The sequence below is a fragment of the Podarcis liolepis genome, assembly GCF_965112155.1.
Source record: "Podarcis liolepis genome assembly, chromosome: 5".
Classification (NCBI taxonomy): domain Eukaryota; kingdom Metazoa; phylum Chordata; class Lepidosauria; order Squamata; family Lacertidae; genus Podarcis; species Podarcis liolepis.
The window spans coordinates 54,144,641-54,159,610 of NC_139556.1; the positions used below are offsets into that span (position 1 = coordinate 54,144,641).

The window sequence follows — 14,970 nt, forward strand, 5'->3', positions numbered from 1 at the left end:
TCTGCGTGTTTGTTTGCATAGCGTGCTATCACATATAAAGGACGCACACCCTTCTTTGACTGAGAAATTCCTTTCCGCAGACAAGTATTCTATGAATTGCAATAAACACCCTAAAAAATTCTAAGCAGCTCATTATATACCCCTGTCTGCTTTTATGGCTCCAAGCCAGAATATAATGATGAGCCGTAACTTGTTAAGGACAACTAATTTTTTGTTCCTGGCTGTCTCAGGGGCTTCTCTCTTACTCACTCTCACTTTACTTCACTGTTGACATGTTTCTGTTAACTGGATGTCATCTGCCTGCCTTGATTTTATGCACAAGCAGTGGGATGCATTTTTTCGTGCAACAATTCTGCTTTGAGTTGCATTAGATTTGTCATTATTCTCTCATTTTCCCCTTGCACTTGTAACATTTCATCTATTCCTGCCTCTCCCCCCCTTTTCCCCCCTCCTTTTTTTGAGCCACGGTGCACCCATATTATGGTTTATACATGATCTTGCTCCCTTTGAAGCCGGCAGATTTCAGAGCCAGCCCTCGTCAGGAGAAGTGCCTGCTACCAATTTAGCAGGCTGAGGGCCCCGAGCTCCAACATCTCAATCTAAAGGGGGTCACAGAGTGGCACAAGCGAGTGTCAGCAAGTGCTGTTTAATTGCCAATCTTGGCTTCTCCATGGTGTTTAAAGTATAATGACCCATCACTTAATTCTGAGAAGTCCTGGCCCTGCTGCTGAATAGAATGAATATCAAAGGATGTGCTAGAACAGGGCAAGGAGCATACAATTCCTATAACTGCTGTAAGTATAATAGACTTGTACTTCTGTCGTCCCATTACCACAATAATGTATTTAATTTGCTGTATACCCTTTTTAACTAGATCCCTTTCATAAAGGCATATCTAAGGGATAGAACTGATCTCTCTCTCTCTCTCTCACTCATTCCTGCCCCTTGCAAAAAACTAAACAGATAAATAGAACAGCCTTAATAATAATTAAGATGAACTCAGATTCATTTTTATTGCCCTTTCTCAGCTTGCCAGTCTTTTTCACAAATGTGCAATATTAGCAGAAAGGTTAGCATTAGGGAATCTGGGTTTTAATTATATTTGCGTGTGCAGAATTGGTTTGCTGCCTCGTTCTGCAACTGTATAAGAGAAGAGTTATCTGCTAGCCATGAAGTTTCCTTTAGCTTCTCCATGCCCTTTGCTTCCTCAAACCCTTCCTCCTCTGTAATCTAACCTTCACGTATTAACTGCAGGGATTGGAAAGGTCCAGGAGGGGGAGGGAGTTGAGGGGGAAATGTGGAACCTTGCTATGTAATGCATGCTAATTTAATTATGTACCATCATCAAAATGGATTAGCTGTTTCAGCCCATCAGGAAAGTCTAAACCTCCACCGATTTAATTAACTAGACTGAAAATCAGATGAACAGAGAATAAAACTATCATTAGGAGCAATTAGTGATTACTTAAACATAGTGCTGCCAAGCAGTTTGTAAATAAAACTAGCAGCCCTTGGAAAATTAGCTGGAATTAATTGGAGGTTCGGGCAGAGAGAGAGAAAATATATACTTCTAAGCCCTTTAGAGGATCAGGTGGGTCTTTTTATGTCAACTAAAAATAATTTGAGCTTGGGAATGAGAAGAAAATGCAACACCCCTCCTTCTAAGTCTGCTTGCATAATAAAAGCAGACAGACCCTGTTCTTCATAGAAAACCCTGCTTGAAATGAGAGCCATGGAGAAAGCAAAACTTGCAACAGCATAATCTCCAGGCTTCTCAATATCATAGGGTTACAATGATGCCTCCCTCCAGTTAGTTAAGAATTAAAATAAATGCAGTTCAAAAGCACTAATCTTCAAGAACGGACCTATATGACAAGGCTTTGTCACTGGGAACAATGTGAGGGTTCCCCCCCCCAAACTAAAACAAAGATCATTGCATAACTAAATCAAGGCATTTTTTTAGCAAAGCTTCACTGCCCTATAGAGAGTGATAAACAGAAGTAGCAGATGCCCCTACTTCTGGACCTGAGTACTTTGAACTCACCTTGACATGGAAGCATTGACAGTCAGAGCGGTTGGGTAGGGATGTCGGAATCCCCCTGTTGTGATTGGATAGACTGGTTGACCTTGCCTAGAAAGATGGGGGGAGGGGGAAAGAATGAGTAAAAAACCAGGGGTATGTATTTTTGGCATTTTAAATTTCTCTCTCTCTCTCTTTCTCTGCACAGTAAGCTTTATTCTCATTTGATCAGAACAAAAATCTTGGGGATTGTACAGCACGGATCAAAGGAAAGAAACACAGAACAATTTGAATGCCATAAATCTGATACGAATGGCTAATTAAATTTTATAACCTCTGCTTATGTCAATAGAGACCCTCTCCCCAAGCTGAAACTAGGTGTTTTGTTGTAATAATTAAAGGCGAAGTCTTGCTTGCTTTAATGGAGCCATCACACTAATTGAGGGCTACACATCCAAAGGAAAACAATAATGAATGTAAATTTATACCAAAATAAAGTACAGTGAATCAAAGGACTTCAGTTGCGCTTTGGGCCTCTTTCGGTATTTAGATCTCGGTGAGAAAACATTAAATTAACAGAGCTTAATTTGTAGCCTTTTGTCAGATTAACAAGTGTTGACAAGAGTTACCGGGGGAGAGTCCCCAAGAAGTATTGTGGGTAACCAATAGACAATCATACCTCATTACAATAATTAAAAAATACAGCAACATGCAAAACAGCATCCTCATGAAAGCTACACAACTTTTTCTGATTGAGGTTTGTCTGTGTTGGCCGGTCCTTTTCATCTGTCTTTCAAATGTATCCACTGAACGGGTAAGTTGTTATTTGGGGTGTGAGTTTTTCTTGAAAGGTTACTCTGCTAAATATCCTCACAGCCCATCTTAATACAGAGCAGAGCCCATAAATGGTTAAAATAATAAAAATACCAGGTGGACAGTCCTATCTTTTAAAGGAATTTGATGTTTATGCTCTTTGGCTCTTCAAAAAGTTGCATGGGGTACAAAAAAAGTTATCTCTCTGAAGAAAAGAGGGGGGGGGAATGATAGTTGTACATTAAAATGTCTTTGAAATACCCAAACAGTTATTTATTATGAATTCTGTAAAATCTACTCCTGCATACAGAAGATATGTAGGTAGCCCATCAAATGACAAGACATTGTAAAAGTCCTACTACAATATAGAAACCAAAGGTATACTGATGTTTGTTTGGATAACTGTCACAGGGAGAACAAGAGGCTAGTGATTCTATTTTCCTGCTATTATTTTCTTCCTTTGAAGTGTGAACTTTCTGAAGCATAATCAGGATGTGTTTTCTAAAACTGCAGTGTTTCCCCCCTAGGGATCACACATTTTGTCTATAAAAATAAGAAATAGGCCCATAGGACCAGGAAAATGAATACAGTAGTCAGGGACGCGGACTTATAAAAAATATTGGGGGGGCCCGGGAAAGCTCATGAATAATAAATAAGCTCATGAATATTCAAATAAAGTGGCTCCGGCCCTAAATAGGGCAAGCCACGCCCCCCCCCAGCCAGCCGATTGGCTGGCTGGGAGGTGTGGCCAGTCGGGATTCCCCTGTTCTCGCGGGATTTCCGGCAGTGCCTTGGCAGTGGCGGTGGTGCTGCGAAGCAGCGAGGCAGGAGCCCCCGCCATTAGGGCGCGCGGCTGGCTGGCTGGCTGGCGAAGGAGCAGGTGGGGAGGAGGCGGGGGACGGCGGCGGCGCTCTGCTGGAAGGGCGCCCGAGATTATTGGGGGGGCTGAGCCCCCCCAAAAAATTTTTTGAGGGGGCTCGAGCCCCCTCAAGCCCCATGGAGTCGGCGCCTATGACAGTAGTGTACCACCTGTAAAAGGAACCACTGTTTCCAGGTGGCCACATAAAAGGCCACAGGTTCCAATTCTGGAAGTATATTTGAGCTGTATATACTACAGTATAGTAGTATAGCAATAGTACTAGGCTGATATTTTTTCAGTGCAAACAACCTTTCTCCCATTTCAAAACCAAAAGGTTGCAGGGACATAGGGAACCTGCTACTTAGAATGGGTTACATAATAAAGGAAACTATTTGAAGCTAAAATTAGATTAATGAAGCCAAACAGAAGGAAAGGAGGGGACAACACCACAAATCAGGGGGGAAATATGAAAGAGAGAGAGAGAGAGAGAGTCTGGTTCAAGTTAATACTCAAAATCATCAATGTACTTTTTTGTATCTAATGCATTTCGACAAATTGTCATATTCAGACTCATGTAAATCACACAATCCTATTACAACTATTAATTTAGAGCACGTTGCAATCAATTGTTTCAACTAGTGCAGTGGAACAGGATTGTGCAAGATTTGCTTGTCCCTGAAGAAGACAAGTAGTCAAAATGTTTGAGGCAAATTACATGCCACAACACATTTTTTTAAAGCATTGTTTTAAGATTTTGCCTCTTTTAATTTGAATTTTCAGATTAGTAAAACCATTACTGCACCTATTCATTAGACATTGCAAAAATACTGCCTACACTTTAGAACTCTTCTTCCCTCTTGTTGTTATTACACATTTTGAAATTAGGTTCTCCCCATGAGCTCCCTCCTGCAGTCCGTAGAGCCTGAGACTCTTTATCTCAGGATTGAGACCCATGTTGGGCAAAAGATTCCTGCATTGCAGGGGGTGGAGCTAGATGACCCTCATGGTCCCTTCCAACTCCACAGTTCTATGATCCTATGGTTCACTTAGCTCCCTCCCAATTTTTAAGCCATGTTCCAGCCCATTAAAAAATATTATCCCAAACCTTGAAACAAGAATTAAAGGGGAATGCAAATGTAATGCAATTACACAAAGCTCAATAGTAGTGCACTATAAAATAATAGGGTATCAGCAAGGGATGTTTCTGAAACAGCAACCCTACAAATTATACTATCCAGAACGTTTTCACCCCACCCTTTCAGAAGAAATGTTTGACATTTATGATCCATGGGTCACCCTCTGATGTCAGGACACATGAAATGATGCCCTCATGCTCTGTTCTTATTTAACACGCAATGACCCGTCACTTTAGTTCATTTAATCTTTATTGAGCAAAAGTTATTGATTTGCCCATGCCATAAACTGGCAGCTGGCAAGCATGCTTAACTCAACGTATGCATTTCTGGCAAAGCAAATAAGCACAATTATCCTCCCCCCCCTCCCCCCCCACATATGTACAAAAATGAAAAATAAAAAATAAAATGAAAAAAATGGAACTCCTTACTGTGGTACTAACCATCCTAGCGGATGGGGGATTTGCCCTACAGTGCCCGGTGATAGTGGATAATAAGGAGATATATCTGGAGGGTGCGGAGGCCGTGGAATTCCTAGGGAAGAGGAAAAGGAAGCATCATGAAAGTGGGTCAGGGCAGGGGGAAAAGGGGGATTAAAAAAGAAAAGAAAAAGGAGGCAGGAAAGTCATACAAATTTCTACACCATGAGTACCACACTTTCTGCCTTTCATAACTCTACTTCCTATTCTCAAGACATGGCCTGCTGCCTTCACCTATCGTCCCCAGAGCATCCTACTTAGTACAGTAAGCAAATGAGACTCAGCTAGAGAAGTAGGACATTTGATCTGTTTTCTTCCCCACAGTCAAAGACCGTGCAGGACTTTGTTCTCCCAAAGTCTTAAAAGGATGGAGGCTCCCACCTTGCTTTCATTTTGTACCATCATGTGTGTCGCCTCTTTTGTGCAGACACCTTCAGGTCACTCAAAAAGGTACTTTCTAAAATAAACCATTTTATATGGCTGCAGTGCCTTTCTGTTTCCAGAAGGTTCCTGTTACGAGTTTATATAAGCCACATTTGTTCTAATTTTGATTTGGATTAGTGTTTCCACATGAAACATTAAAACCTTGATGGTAAAGGGAAGTTTGGGGGCGGGGATGGAGTGCTGAGAAAATGAAACAAAACAATGAACTTATATCTGAGGAGTTGGGGGGAAGTAGTCATCCATTTAATTAATGTACATTATTAGCCCTTAGCTATTTTAATTACTCTTTTCCTATGGATCACATTCTGTTTCTGTACAAAACAGTAAAGTTTTTCACTGTTCCAAAATACATTTAGAGAATAGAATGGCAAATTTAACTTCATTAATGACTAAGATACTAAATCTAGAAACAAATCCTTGGATTAACAAAGAATACTACATTTTCCAAGCACAAGTAACCATATTGTATTGTACATACAAGAGAAATATGTATGAAAGGTTACATTAATCCACATTATTCTAGGTAGAAAAGGCATCCTCAGTTGCAAAGGTTTGGGCATACACAGTGCTTCTGATTTCATTTAAGTGATCAGTGGTGGTCCATAGGGTTGTCTGCTCCCTCCACTTATGCATGAAAATCCTCCCTTGATGGCCATAAGCATAGTTAAAGATTATGTTCTAAACTAAAGCTATCATGAAAGCAACCCTAGTTAGTATTAGCCCTGGTTAGAATCAGTGCACACTAATCCTTAACCATGGTTAAAGCCAAAGGAAGTAGGGAATTGAATTGTGAGAGAGAAGCTAGGAAGTGAGTGATTCTTAAGCCCTTTTAGCCATCGGGAGCACTGTGTCTCCACCCAAGTGATGGTTGTAATCAGTGCTTTTTTCTGGGGGGGAAACATACCCCTAAACATTTTGTGAATCTAAGTTTGGCCTCACTGAGGGGCAGTATTTCAATATGAGTAGGAAAATGAGAGTACCCCTAAACATTATTTTTAGGGAAAAAAGCACTGGTTGTAATATATACAGCTATATGTGATAACTGTCCAAATCATGAGTGGTTTGGACTGTTTTGGTGTGGATGCAGAAGAACCAGTTTCAAATGCCTCCCAGCCATAAACAAACTCAAGTTTCACACTAAGTGTAAACTCAAGAGGGAGCTTCAGCAAATCCTGGCTCTTCAGCAAATCCTGGCTCTTGGCAGGGGGTTGGACTCGATGGCCCTTGTGGTCTCTTCCAACTCTATGATTCTATGATTCTATATGTGCATAAACATCTATCTTTTCAGATAAAATGAGTGTAAAGGATGAGATCCTTGAAACACTTTGTTTGGAACTATCCCGAGAGTTCTGCCCAGGAATAAATAGATCATAATTTGCAGTGCTTGCATGTTCAAACTTCTCAGGTGAGTAGAAGTTACATGTTTGGGTACCTCAAGAGAACCCAGCTCTTCAAAATATAGCAAATGTAGAATTAAGAACAGAAGCATTAAAATGAAGAGGCACTGTATTCACAGCTAAAAAACGATTTTTTTAAAAGACACTCAGGGAGCTTTTAATCTCTAAATTAAATCTTCCTGTGTGACATTTTCGGGCAGACACAGCTTTTTCTCCATTACAAAATCCAAACAGATTAACTGGGCTTTAACCATACAGTGAGCTGTTTGCACACTTGAAAGAATGTTCGCGGAAGAAAAGTAAACAGTCTATGGACGTTAATCATATGTTTTACGATAACCATTTAGAAACCATTCCCTGTACTCCCATTATTTAAATGGGTGTCAGACTATGCTGCCATGCACTTGCAATACAGAGATGGCTGGATGAAGATCCTTTTAAACCTATGCAATATTAGCATTAAACACAATCCAAAGGAAGCCCAATTGTGGCATATGGGAATAAAAGAAACATTGATTCATTCATTCATAGACTGAGTTTGGATGCATTATCTAAATATGTTAATCACAACTACAGCAATTCTTTGACAAGCTCTAACACGTATTCACGGTTTCAAATTTACTTTTTAATTAACTTGCAAGGATTTGGACTAACTGAAAAAAATGCCCTCTGAGGACTCTATGCAGTCTACAGAACAAAGACTGACACTATTACATCCTCTAGGGCAACAGGCTAACAAGATATATATTTTTAGTTAACAAAATAACTAAAATCTAGTCTTTAACACTAATAAATCTAAGCAGGGTTGAGAGAGTGCCATGTGTCCACAATAATCAATTTGGACTGGAGTAAAATTTACCAGAATGTAGCTGTGGGATTAAAAATTACAAGAGAGCATTTGATCCTGTGACACTGGCAGCCAAAAAGATCACTTAACACGATTATGCATTTTATTCATTGGCTAAAATCAGCAAGCCACATATATAACTTGATGAAGTCAACAGAATGGCCTCAAGAATGTGGTTTTATAACTACACATAGGATTTAGATTTCATTTTTAAAAAACAGAATTGTTAAAAGCTAAGGTAAAAAACTGATTTTATCCAGGAAAAGAGCTAAAAAAGTATTATAGAACCTTTAAATACTATAATATAAAAAGTAGTAGGAAATGACTCTGAAATTAAGAAGATCAGATAAACTATTCAAAAAGCAGGGCGATCTCCATTTATCCTCTTTTTAGGAAATGCTCTTTATCATACATCTAAAGTAATTTATGATATAAACCTTTAGTCAAAATAGCACCTCCAACATCAGTTATTTGGAACAGTGAATGCCTGTATAGCATTACAGACTGCTGCACTATTAGAATTTAACAATGGGGACAATGTGTCATTTCAGTTTCTAGATTTTGATCAACATATTCCATCATACGCATAGATGTTAGAAATTGAACACACTGTTGTTATTAAAATGCGATTGAGGGCCTAAATGACAGGAGACAGCATCCTGAGATCAATTACACAGTCAATATGTTCATTTTATTTATTTCTGGGTAATCTGCAGACAATTAGCTTTAATATACTTACTCCTAAGTGAATATTTTGCGTGTCCCCCCACCCCCAAAATGATCTAACTCTATGATATTTCAGGAAGCTTCCTCCCCGCAAAGCCTAGCTCCTCATCAAACATTGTTCACCCTACCTGTTTTCGGATCTACGTCGGCTTGTAAGTGTGGAGGAGGATTCCCTGGTGTGAAGTGCTCATTGCTGTACGTAATAAGCGGCGTGAGAGGATGTACATGGTGTGGGTGCTGCACAACTGGGACTTTGTTAGACTGTGAAAAAAGAAAATGGAGAGTGTGAGGAAAATGCTGTGTTAAGAAAGCTACATAGCGCAAACATTAAGAAAGCAGTTTAGAAACACACACACACACTCCTATAAAACTAGGCGTAAGACATTTGTACACAGTCATCAAAATAGCCTCAGTCCCCCCACCCCCCACGTTTTCACACAAGCTTATTAGTTCCTGCTTTTCCTAATGATCTGGTTCTCAAACTGTTTGCTAAAGATGTCGGTCAAGATAAGCTCATTGTTATTAAGGACCACCCTTTGGCTTGCAAAAGCCTGACCTGTAAAATGAAACTTCTTTAATCCCATGCACTGTATTGTCCCAGCACCCATTCCTGGTGACCTTGTAACCCATCTGTATGGTTTTCGGGACTTACAGACAGGCCACCCACCGATTGGGGGGGGGCTGCCCTTATGGCACAGAAAGTAGTATATTGTGTTTGTTTGTTTTACTGTGCTTAGACAAAGGCAGAATGCATTGTGGTCTTGTAAGGGGCTTTAGCATCCTGAAATAAGGAAGCCTAAGGGAGCAATTGATTGTTATCGGGTATAGGAGTTAAAAGGATCACTTTCACCAATATGTACCTGCTAATAATGCAACGTTCAAACTGCTGAGACACAGCTCTCACCCACAGTCAGATGTGTGCATGCTGCAGAGTTCATTCCAGGACACACAGATCTAGCCAAAAGTGAGACCCATGTGTCGGCAGTTCAAAAGTTATATTACCAGGCATGCACAAGCCAGAGCCAATTGTGCATCTGCTACACCCTGTAATAAGTTGCCATTCCCATTGGATCTTGTATGTTCTAAAAAAGGGCAAATCTTTACAAGAAGAAAATGTGGAGGCCTGGCAATTCAAATTTCACCCCCAATTTTCCCTTCATGCCTTTTGAGAACAGGCAGTTCTATTATTTCCTTACGGAGAAACTATTTACATCCTCTTCTTTCATCAGAAGGACCAACTTCTGTTTTGCTTTGTTTAAAACTCTTTCCATATGAACCGGAGAACGGGACAAATCATTTTGCAGTACTTAGACCATTAAATAGAAACGAACAACTGGTCACTGCTCTGTAGTAAAAGAGATTGAGACTGCAATCCTCTACACATTTTCTTGAGGGTAAGACCCTTTGAATTCAGTGGAGCTTGCTTTTGAATAGCTATGTATGAAACTGTGCAGCAATGTTCAGTTCGAAGTACACTAATAAGCAGCTTCTTAACAATGAATGTAAGTACACTAAGTTTTAGGGAGAAAAATGGCATGGTTATAAACAGATGCTTAAAGACATGAGGGCACATTTTTTTCTGTTACGATTCCAAGACAATGTAAAGCTATTATTTATTTTTTAAAATAACGCAAACAGAATGCAACAATATAGTTTTTTTAAAGTGCTACAGTTTGTATGATACTGTAAGTTACCTTCACAAGATCACCAAGGAAAAATTAAGATGAAACAAGCAAAGCAAAGAACCATTTCACTGTGAGTACCGTATTTTTCGCACCATAGGACGCACTTTTCCCGTCTTAAAAACTAAGGGGGAAAGTCTGTGCGTCCTATGGAGCGAATGCAGGGAGGAGGCAGGCAGGAAAAGCCCTCAAGAGCCCCACACAAGCTTCGCGCAGCTCTTGCGGGCTTTTCCCCAAGAGGGAGAAGGGACTGACGCCGCCAGTCAGTCCCTTCTCCCTCCTCTAGAAAAGCCTTGCACAACCTCTCCAGCCGGGGGGAGGCTTCGCAAGGCTAAAGAGGAAGCCAGGGCAGCGAGCGCGATCCATCCCGTTCGCTGCCTGGCTTCCCCTTTAGACTTGCGCGCCTCTCCGGGGGTGGGTGGGGGGCTTCGCAAGTCTAAAGGGGAAGCCAGGCAGCAAACGGGATGGATCGCGCTCGCTGCCTGGCTTCCCCTTTAGACTTGCGCGCCTCTCCGGGGGTGGGTGGGGGGCTTCGCAAGTCTAAAGGGGAAGCCAGGCAGCAAACGGGATGGATCGCGCTCGCTGCCTGGCTTCCCCTTTAGACTTGCGCGCCTCTCCGGGGGTGGGGGGGGGCTTCGCAAGTCTAAAGGGGAAGCCAGGCAGCAAACGGGATGGATCGCGCTCGCTGCCTGGCTTCCCCTTTAGACTTGCGCGCCTCTCCGGGGGTGGGGGGGGTGGGGGGCTTCGCAAGTCTAAAGGGGAAGCCAGGCAGCGAACGGGATGGATCGCGCTCGCTGCCTGGCTTCCCCTTTAGACTTGCGCGCCTCTCCGGGGGTGGGGGTGGGTGGAGGGCTTCGCAAGTCTAAAGGGGAAGCCAGGCAGCGAACGGGATGGATCGCGCTCGCTGCCTGGCTTCCCCTTTAGACTTGCGCGCCTCTCCGGGGGTGGGGGTGGGTGGAGGGCTTCGCAAGTCTAAAGGGGAAGCCAGGCAGCGAACGGGATGGATCGCGCTCGCTGCCTGGCTTCCCCTTTAGACTTGCGCGCCTCTCCGGGGGTGGGGGTGGGTGGGGGGCTTCGCAAGTCTAAAGGGGAAGCCAGGCAGCAAACGGGATGGATCGCGCTCGCTGCCTGGCTTCCCCTTTAGACTTGCGCGCCTCTCCGGGGGTGGGGGGGGTGGGAGGCTTCGCAAGTCTAAAGGGGAAGCCAGGCAGCAAACGGGATGGATCGCCTCGCTGCCTGGCTTCCCCTTTAGACTTGCGCGCCTCTCCGGGGGTGGGGGGGGTGGGAGGCTTCAATCGCAAGTCTAAAGGGGAAGCCAGGCAGCAAACGGGATGGATCGCGCTCGCTGCCTGGCTTCCCCTTTAGACTTGCGCACCTCTCCGGGGGTGGGGGTGGGTGGGAGGCTTCGCAAGGCTAAAGGGGAAGCCAGGGCAGCGAGCGCGATCCATCCCGTTCGCTGCCTGGCTTCCCCTTTAGACTTGCGTGCCTCTCCAGCCGCAAGAGATCTACCAGAGGTAGATCTTAACCCTTGCCTCACCTGGGAGCTTCTCTGGGCAGGAATTCCCTCAGCTTAAGTGAGGTGGGGGAAGTGTGGCAAGTAGGGGGGTACCTACCTAGACACTGAAACCACATGTCTCTCAGATGAAAATTGGGAGTGGGCATTGTGTGAAGTGCTCTGATGGTGTTTCCTGCTTGGCAGGGGGTTGGACTCTATGGCCCTTGTGGTCTATTCCAATTCTATGATTCTAAGTGGCTGTGGATCTCCTGCTGCAGAACTGTAGGACTGTATAGAGTTGGGAGGGCCACCTGAGGGTCATCTAGCCCAGCCCCCTCACAATGTAGGAATCACAGCTAAAGAACGCCAGAGAGATGGTCCCCCAACCGCTGCTTAAAAGCCTCCAGTGGTGGAGACCCCAAACACCTTCCGAGGTCATAGAATTGCAAGGTTGGAAGGGAACCCCAGGAGTCATCTAGTCCAGCCCCGGTGGACAGCGGGCGCAATCCATCCCGTTGTGCAAGACTAAAGATGCTGTGCAAGGCTAAAGAGGAAGCCAGGGCAGTGAGTGCCTGCCCTGGACTGCCTTGTCGTCTTCTTTAGCCGCGCTGGAGAGGTTTAGCTCCTGGCTGGAGAGGTTGCGCGGCTATGGATCCCCTGAGCTGTCTTGGCTTCTTTGCTCTTTGGGGCTGGTGGGGGAACCCGGGCTTCCCCCACAGCCCCAAGAAGCTCTGGGAGAAGCAGACAGGCTGCGCGCAGCCTGTCCGTTGCTCTTTGGGGCTGGGGGGAGGGATAATATTTTTTTCCTTGATTTCCCCCTCTAAAAACTAGGTGCGTCCTGTGGTCCGGTGCGTCCAATAGAGCGAAAAATACGGTAATCCAATTCTCTCTCTCTCTCTCTCTCTCTCTCTCTCACACACACACACACACACACACACACACAGAGAGAGAGAGAGAGAGAGAGAGAGAGAGAGAGAGAGACTTATTCCCTATAGAGGATTTACAATAAAATCCTACAACAGGGACATTTAACCAGATTAGGTAGCAGCAAAGATAAAGAGGCTAGTATTAGATGACAAATGGATTAGAGTCAACTTTCATTTTCAAATGTGTCTTCATTTTCTTTTATTACTTTAAGTAAGGAACAATTTGCATTAACATCAAGTAAAAGGAATTACATTAAAAGACCGAGGGACAGTGCAGTGGTGCTCTCGAGCGCCACCTCAGTCCAGCACCTGTCAGTCTTTGCTGTTATCCTCAGACTAGATTAGCAGCATCCATTGTCAAAAGGGGATGGATATTTTCAATGCAGACCATGAAACCTAGAATGTGTTCATTAAAAAACAATACGTATGTGTTTTGTTGATCTTTTCAAAGCACTTTTCGAAATACTGTATCATTCATGTTTGTTTTTGCAGTAAGATTAACAAAAGCTTTGAACTGGTTAAAATTAAGTTAAAACTTCAGCACAGCTATGGAGTGAGTGAGGTCTGCTTAATGCTACAGGAGTTACTACTGAAAACAAAGAATCTATCTGGAAGGCTGCAATCCTAGGCACACTTAGTAGGGACTGAGTTCCAATGATCACAGGGAGACTTGCTTCTCAGTAAACATTCAGAGGAACACACTGCATGCATTCATGGGAAAGTCATGCTTTCTTGGCCTGATTTTCCCACCTGTACAATGGGAATAAACACAACTTAACTCACTATTTTATGAAGAATAATTCAACAAGGACCGTGCATTTACTGCCTATTGTTCTTATTTGCTGTTTTATGCTAACTCGTTTTTAGAAGAATTTTGTTATTTTACGGCTTTTATTTCGTAAGCTATTTCAGAAGCACAAGTGAATGACTAAAAAGTGGTATTTGAATGGAGCAAATGGGTAGGTATGTGTAGAAGGGTTTCTAACAGACTACAAGGTGTGGTGGTTCACCCATCTTGTTCTGTGTGGAATTGTTCTAAATGGGTGGTGCAGTCAAGCAATCTTTCATCCTTCCATGAATGCATCTTGCATTTTTATATCTGCAAACTGTAAACTGTGACCTAATTAAAAAGAATGCACACACCAAAATGTTAGAGGAAAGTCACACTAGAGAAGAAGAAAATCCTTTGGGGTTCATTCTATCTCTTCAACAAGCTTTGCGCGCGCGCACACACACACACACACACACACACACACTGCCTCCACACTTCCTTTCCCTCTGTTTTCAGACAAATTGCATGCTTGCAGTTTTTACAGTGTAAGTATGTCAGAGTGTACTCAGTCATGTAGCTTTTTAACTCCTCAATGAACCATCAGTCAAATGTATCACATGGATTCTATGTCGAATTCTCAGATTCCATGTACTGTACAGCAGAATCCAGTTCACAGATCACACCTCCATAGCTTCCATGAGAAAGCATGGCATATAATCTGGTATGACCAGCCAAAATATATGATATGGAACATCTTTTCACTTTGTGTGTATAGTTTGGACCACAACATACTAAGCCAGATGTGACAAACCTATGAAAACTTTGGGAATGGTTGACGCATTTCATTAATAACATGCACTGCCTTAACAGCATCCATGGTCTACATGCCTGCTTCGGCATTAGACCTGCTCAGATACAGAAGTAAAATCATGATGCCAGCTTCTGGTGTTCCAAAGTTCATGAAATGTTACATACGACATGGTAAAATGCAAGAGCAGCTGATGGGGAGGGCAGCCTGTGGACCTGGCTTCCTGGTACTGGTTTCACTGAACTTACCAGGCCAGGGCAGGAGCAGGGCGTGGCAGCAATGAGTTTGGGATGGTGACAGAGCACCAGTGGAACCCTCCCACCAGAGCACCCCCACCTCACCCCTCTAAGTGGCAGTAACACCAGTGGCAGGAGGTCAAGTCTGCAATACTGCCTGTCCCGGCCTGCCATAAGGAGAGAATGTACAATTCCCAAAGAAAGAGTTTAGAGAATAATTTGGTAAATCTTTATCTCTTTTATTCAAATAGTTGCCCAGAAGCCAATGTTCTTATGAGTGAGCACTTAGCTCCAATCCTCACTGTTCCTATAAATGTTTAGCATAAGCGATGC

The 14,970-nt window shown here is 43.2% G+C and overlaps 1 protein-coding gene across 41 annotated transcripts in view; it reads right to left on the reverse strand.

Annotated features, from left to right (window-relative positions):
• TCF7L2 (transcription factor 7 like 2) overlaps positions 1–14,970 on the reverse strand; it is a 203,361-nt gene that overhangs the window by 25,800 nt on the left and 162,591 nt on the right. For all 41 annotated transcript variants that reach the window (XM_083504920.1, XM_083504948.1, XM_083504947.1 and 38 more), the window contains 3 exons: positions 8,847–8,979; positions 5,257–5,359; positions 2,045–2,131 (listed from right to left, as the gene is read on the reverse strand). In XM_083504920.1, the coding sequence (XP_083361046.1) occupies positions 2,045–2,131; positions 5,257–5,359; positions 8,847–8,979 (323 nt within the window). The remainder of the gene's footprint in view (positions 1–2,044; positions 2,132–5,256; positions 5,360–8,846; positions 8,980–14,970) is intronic.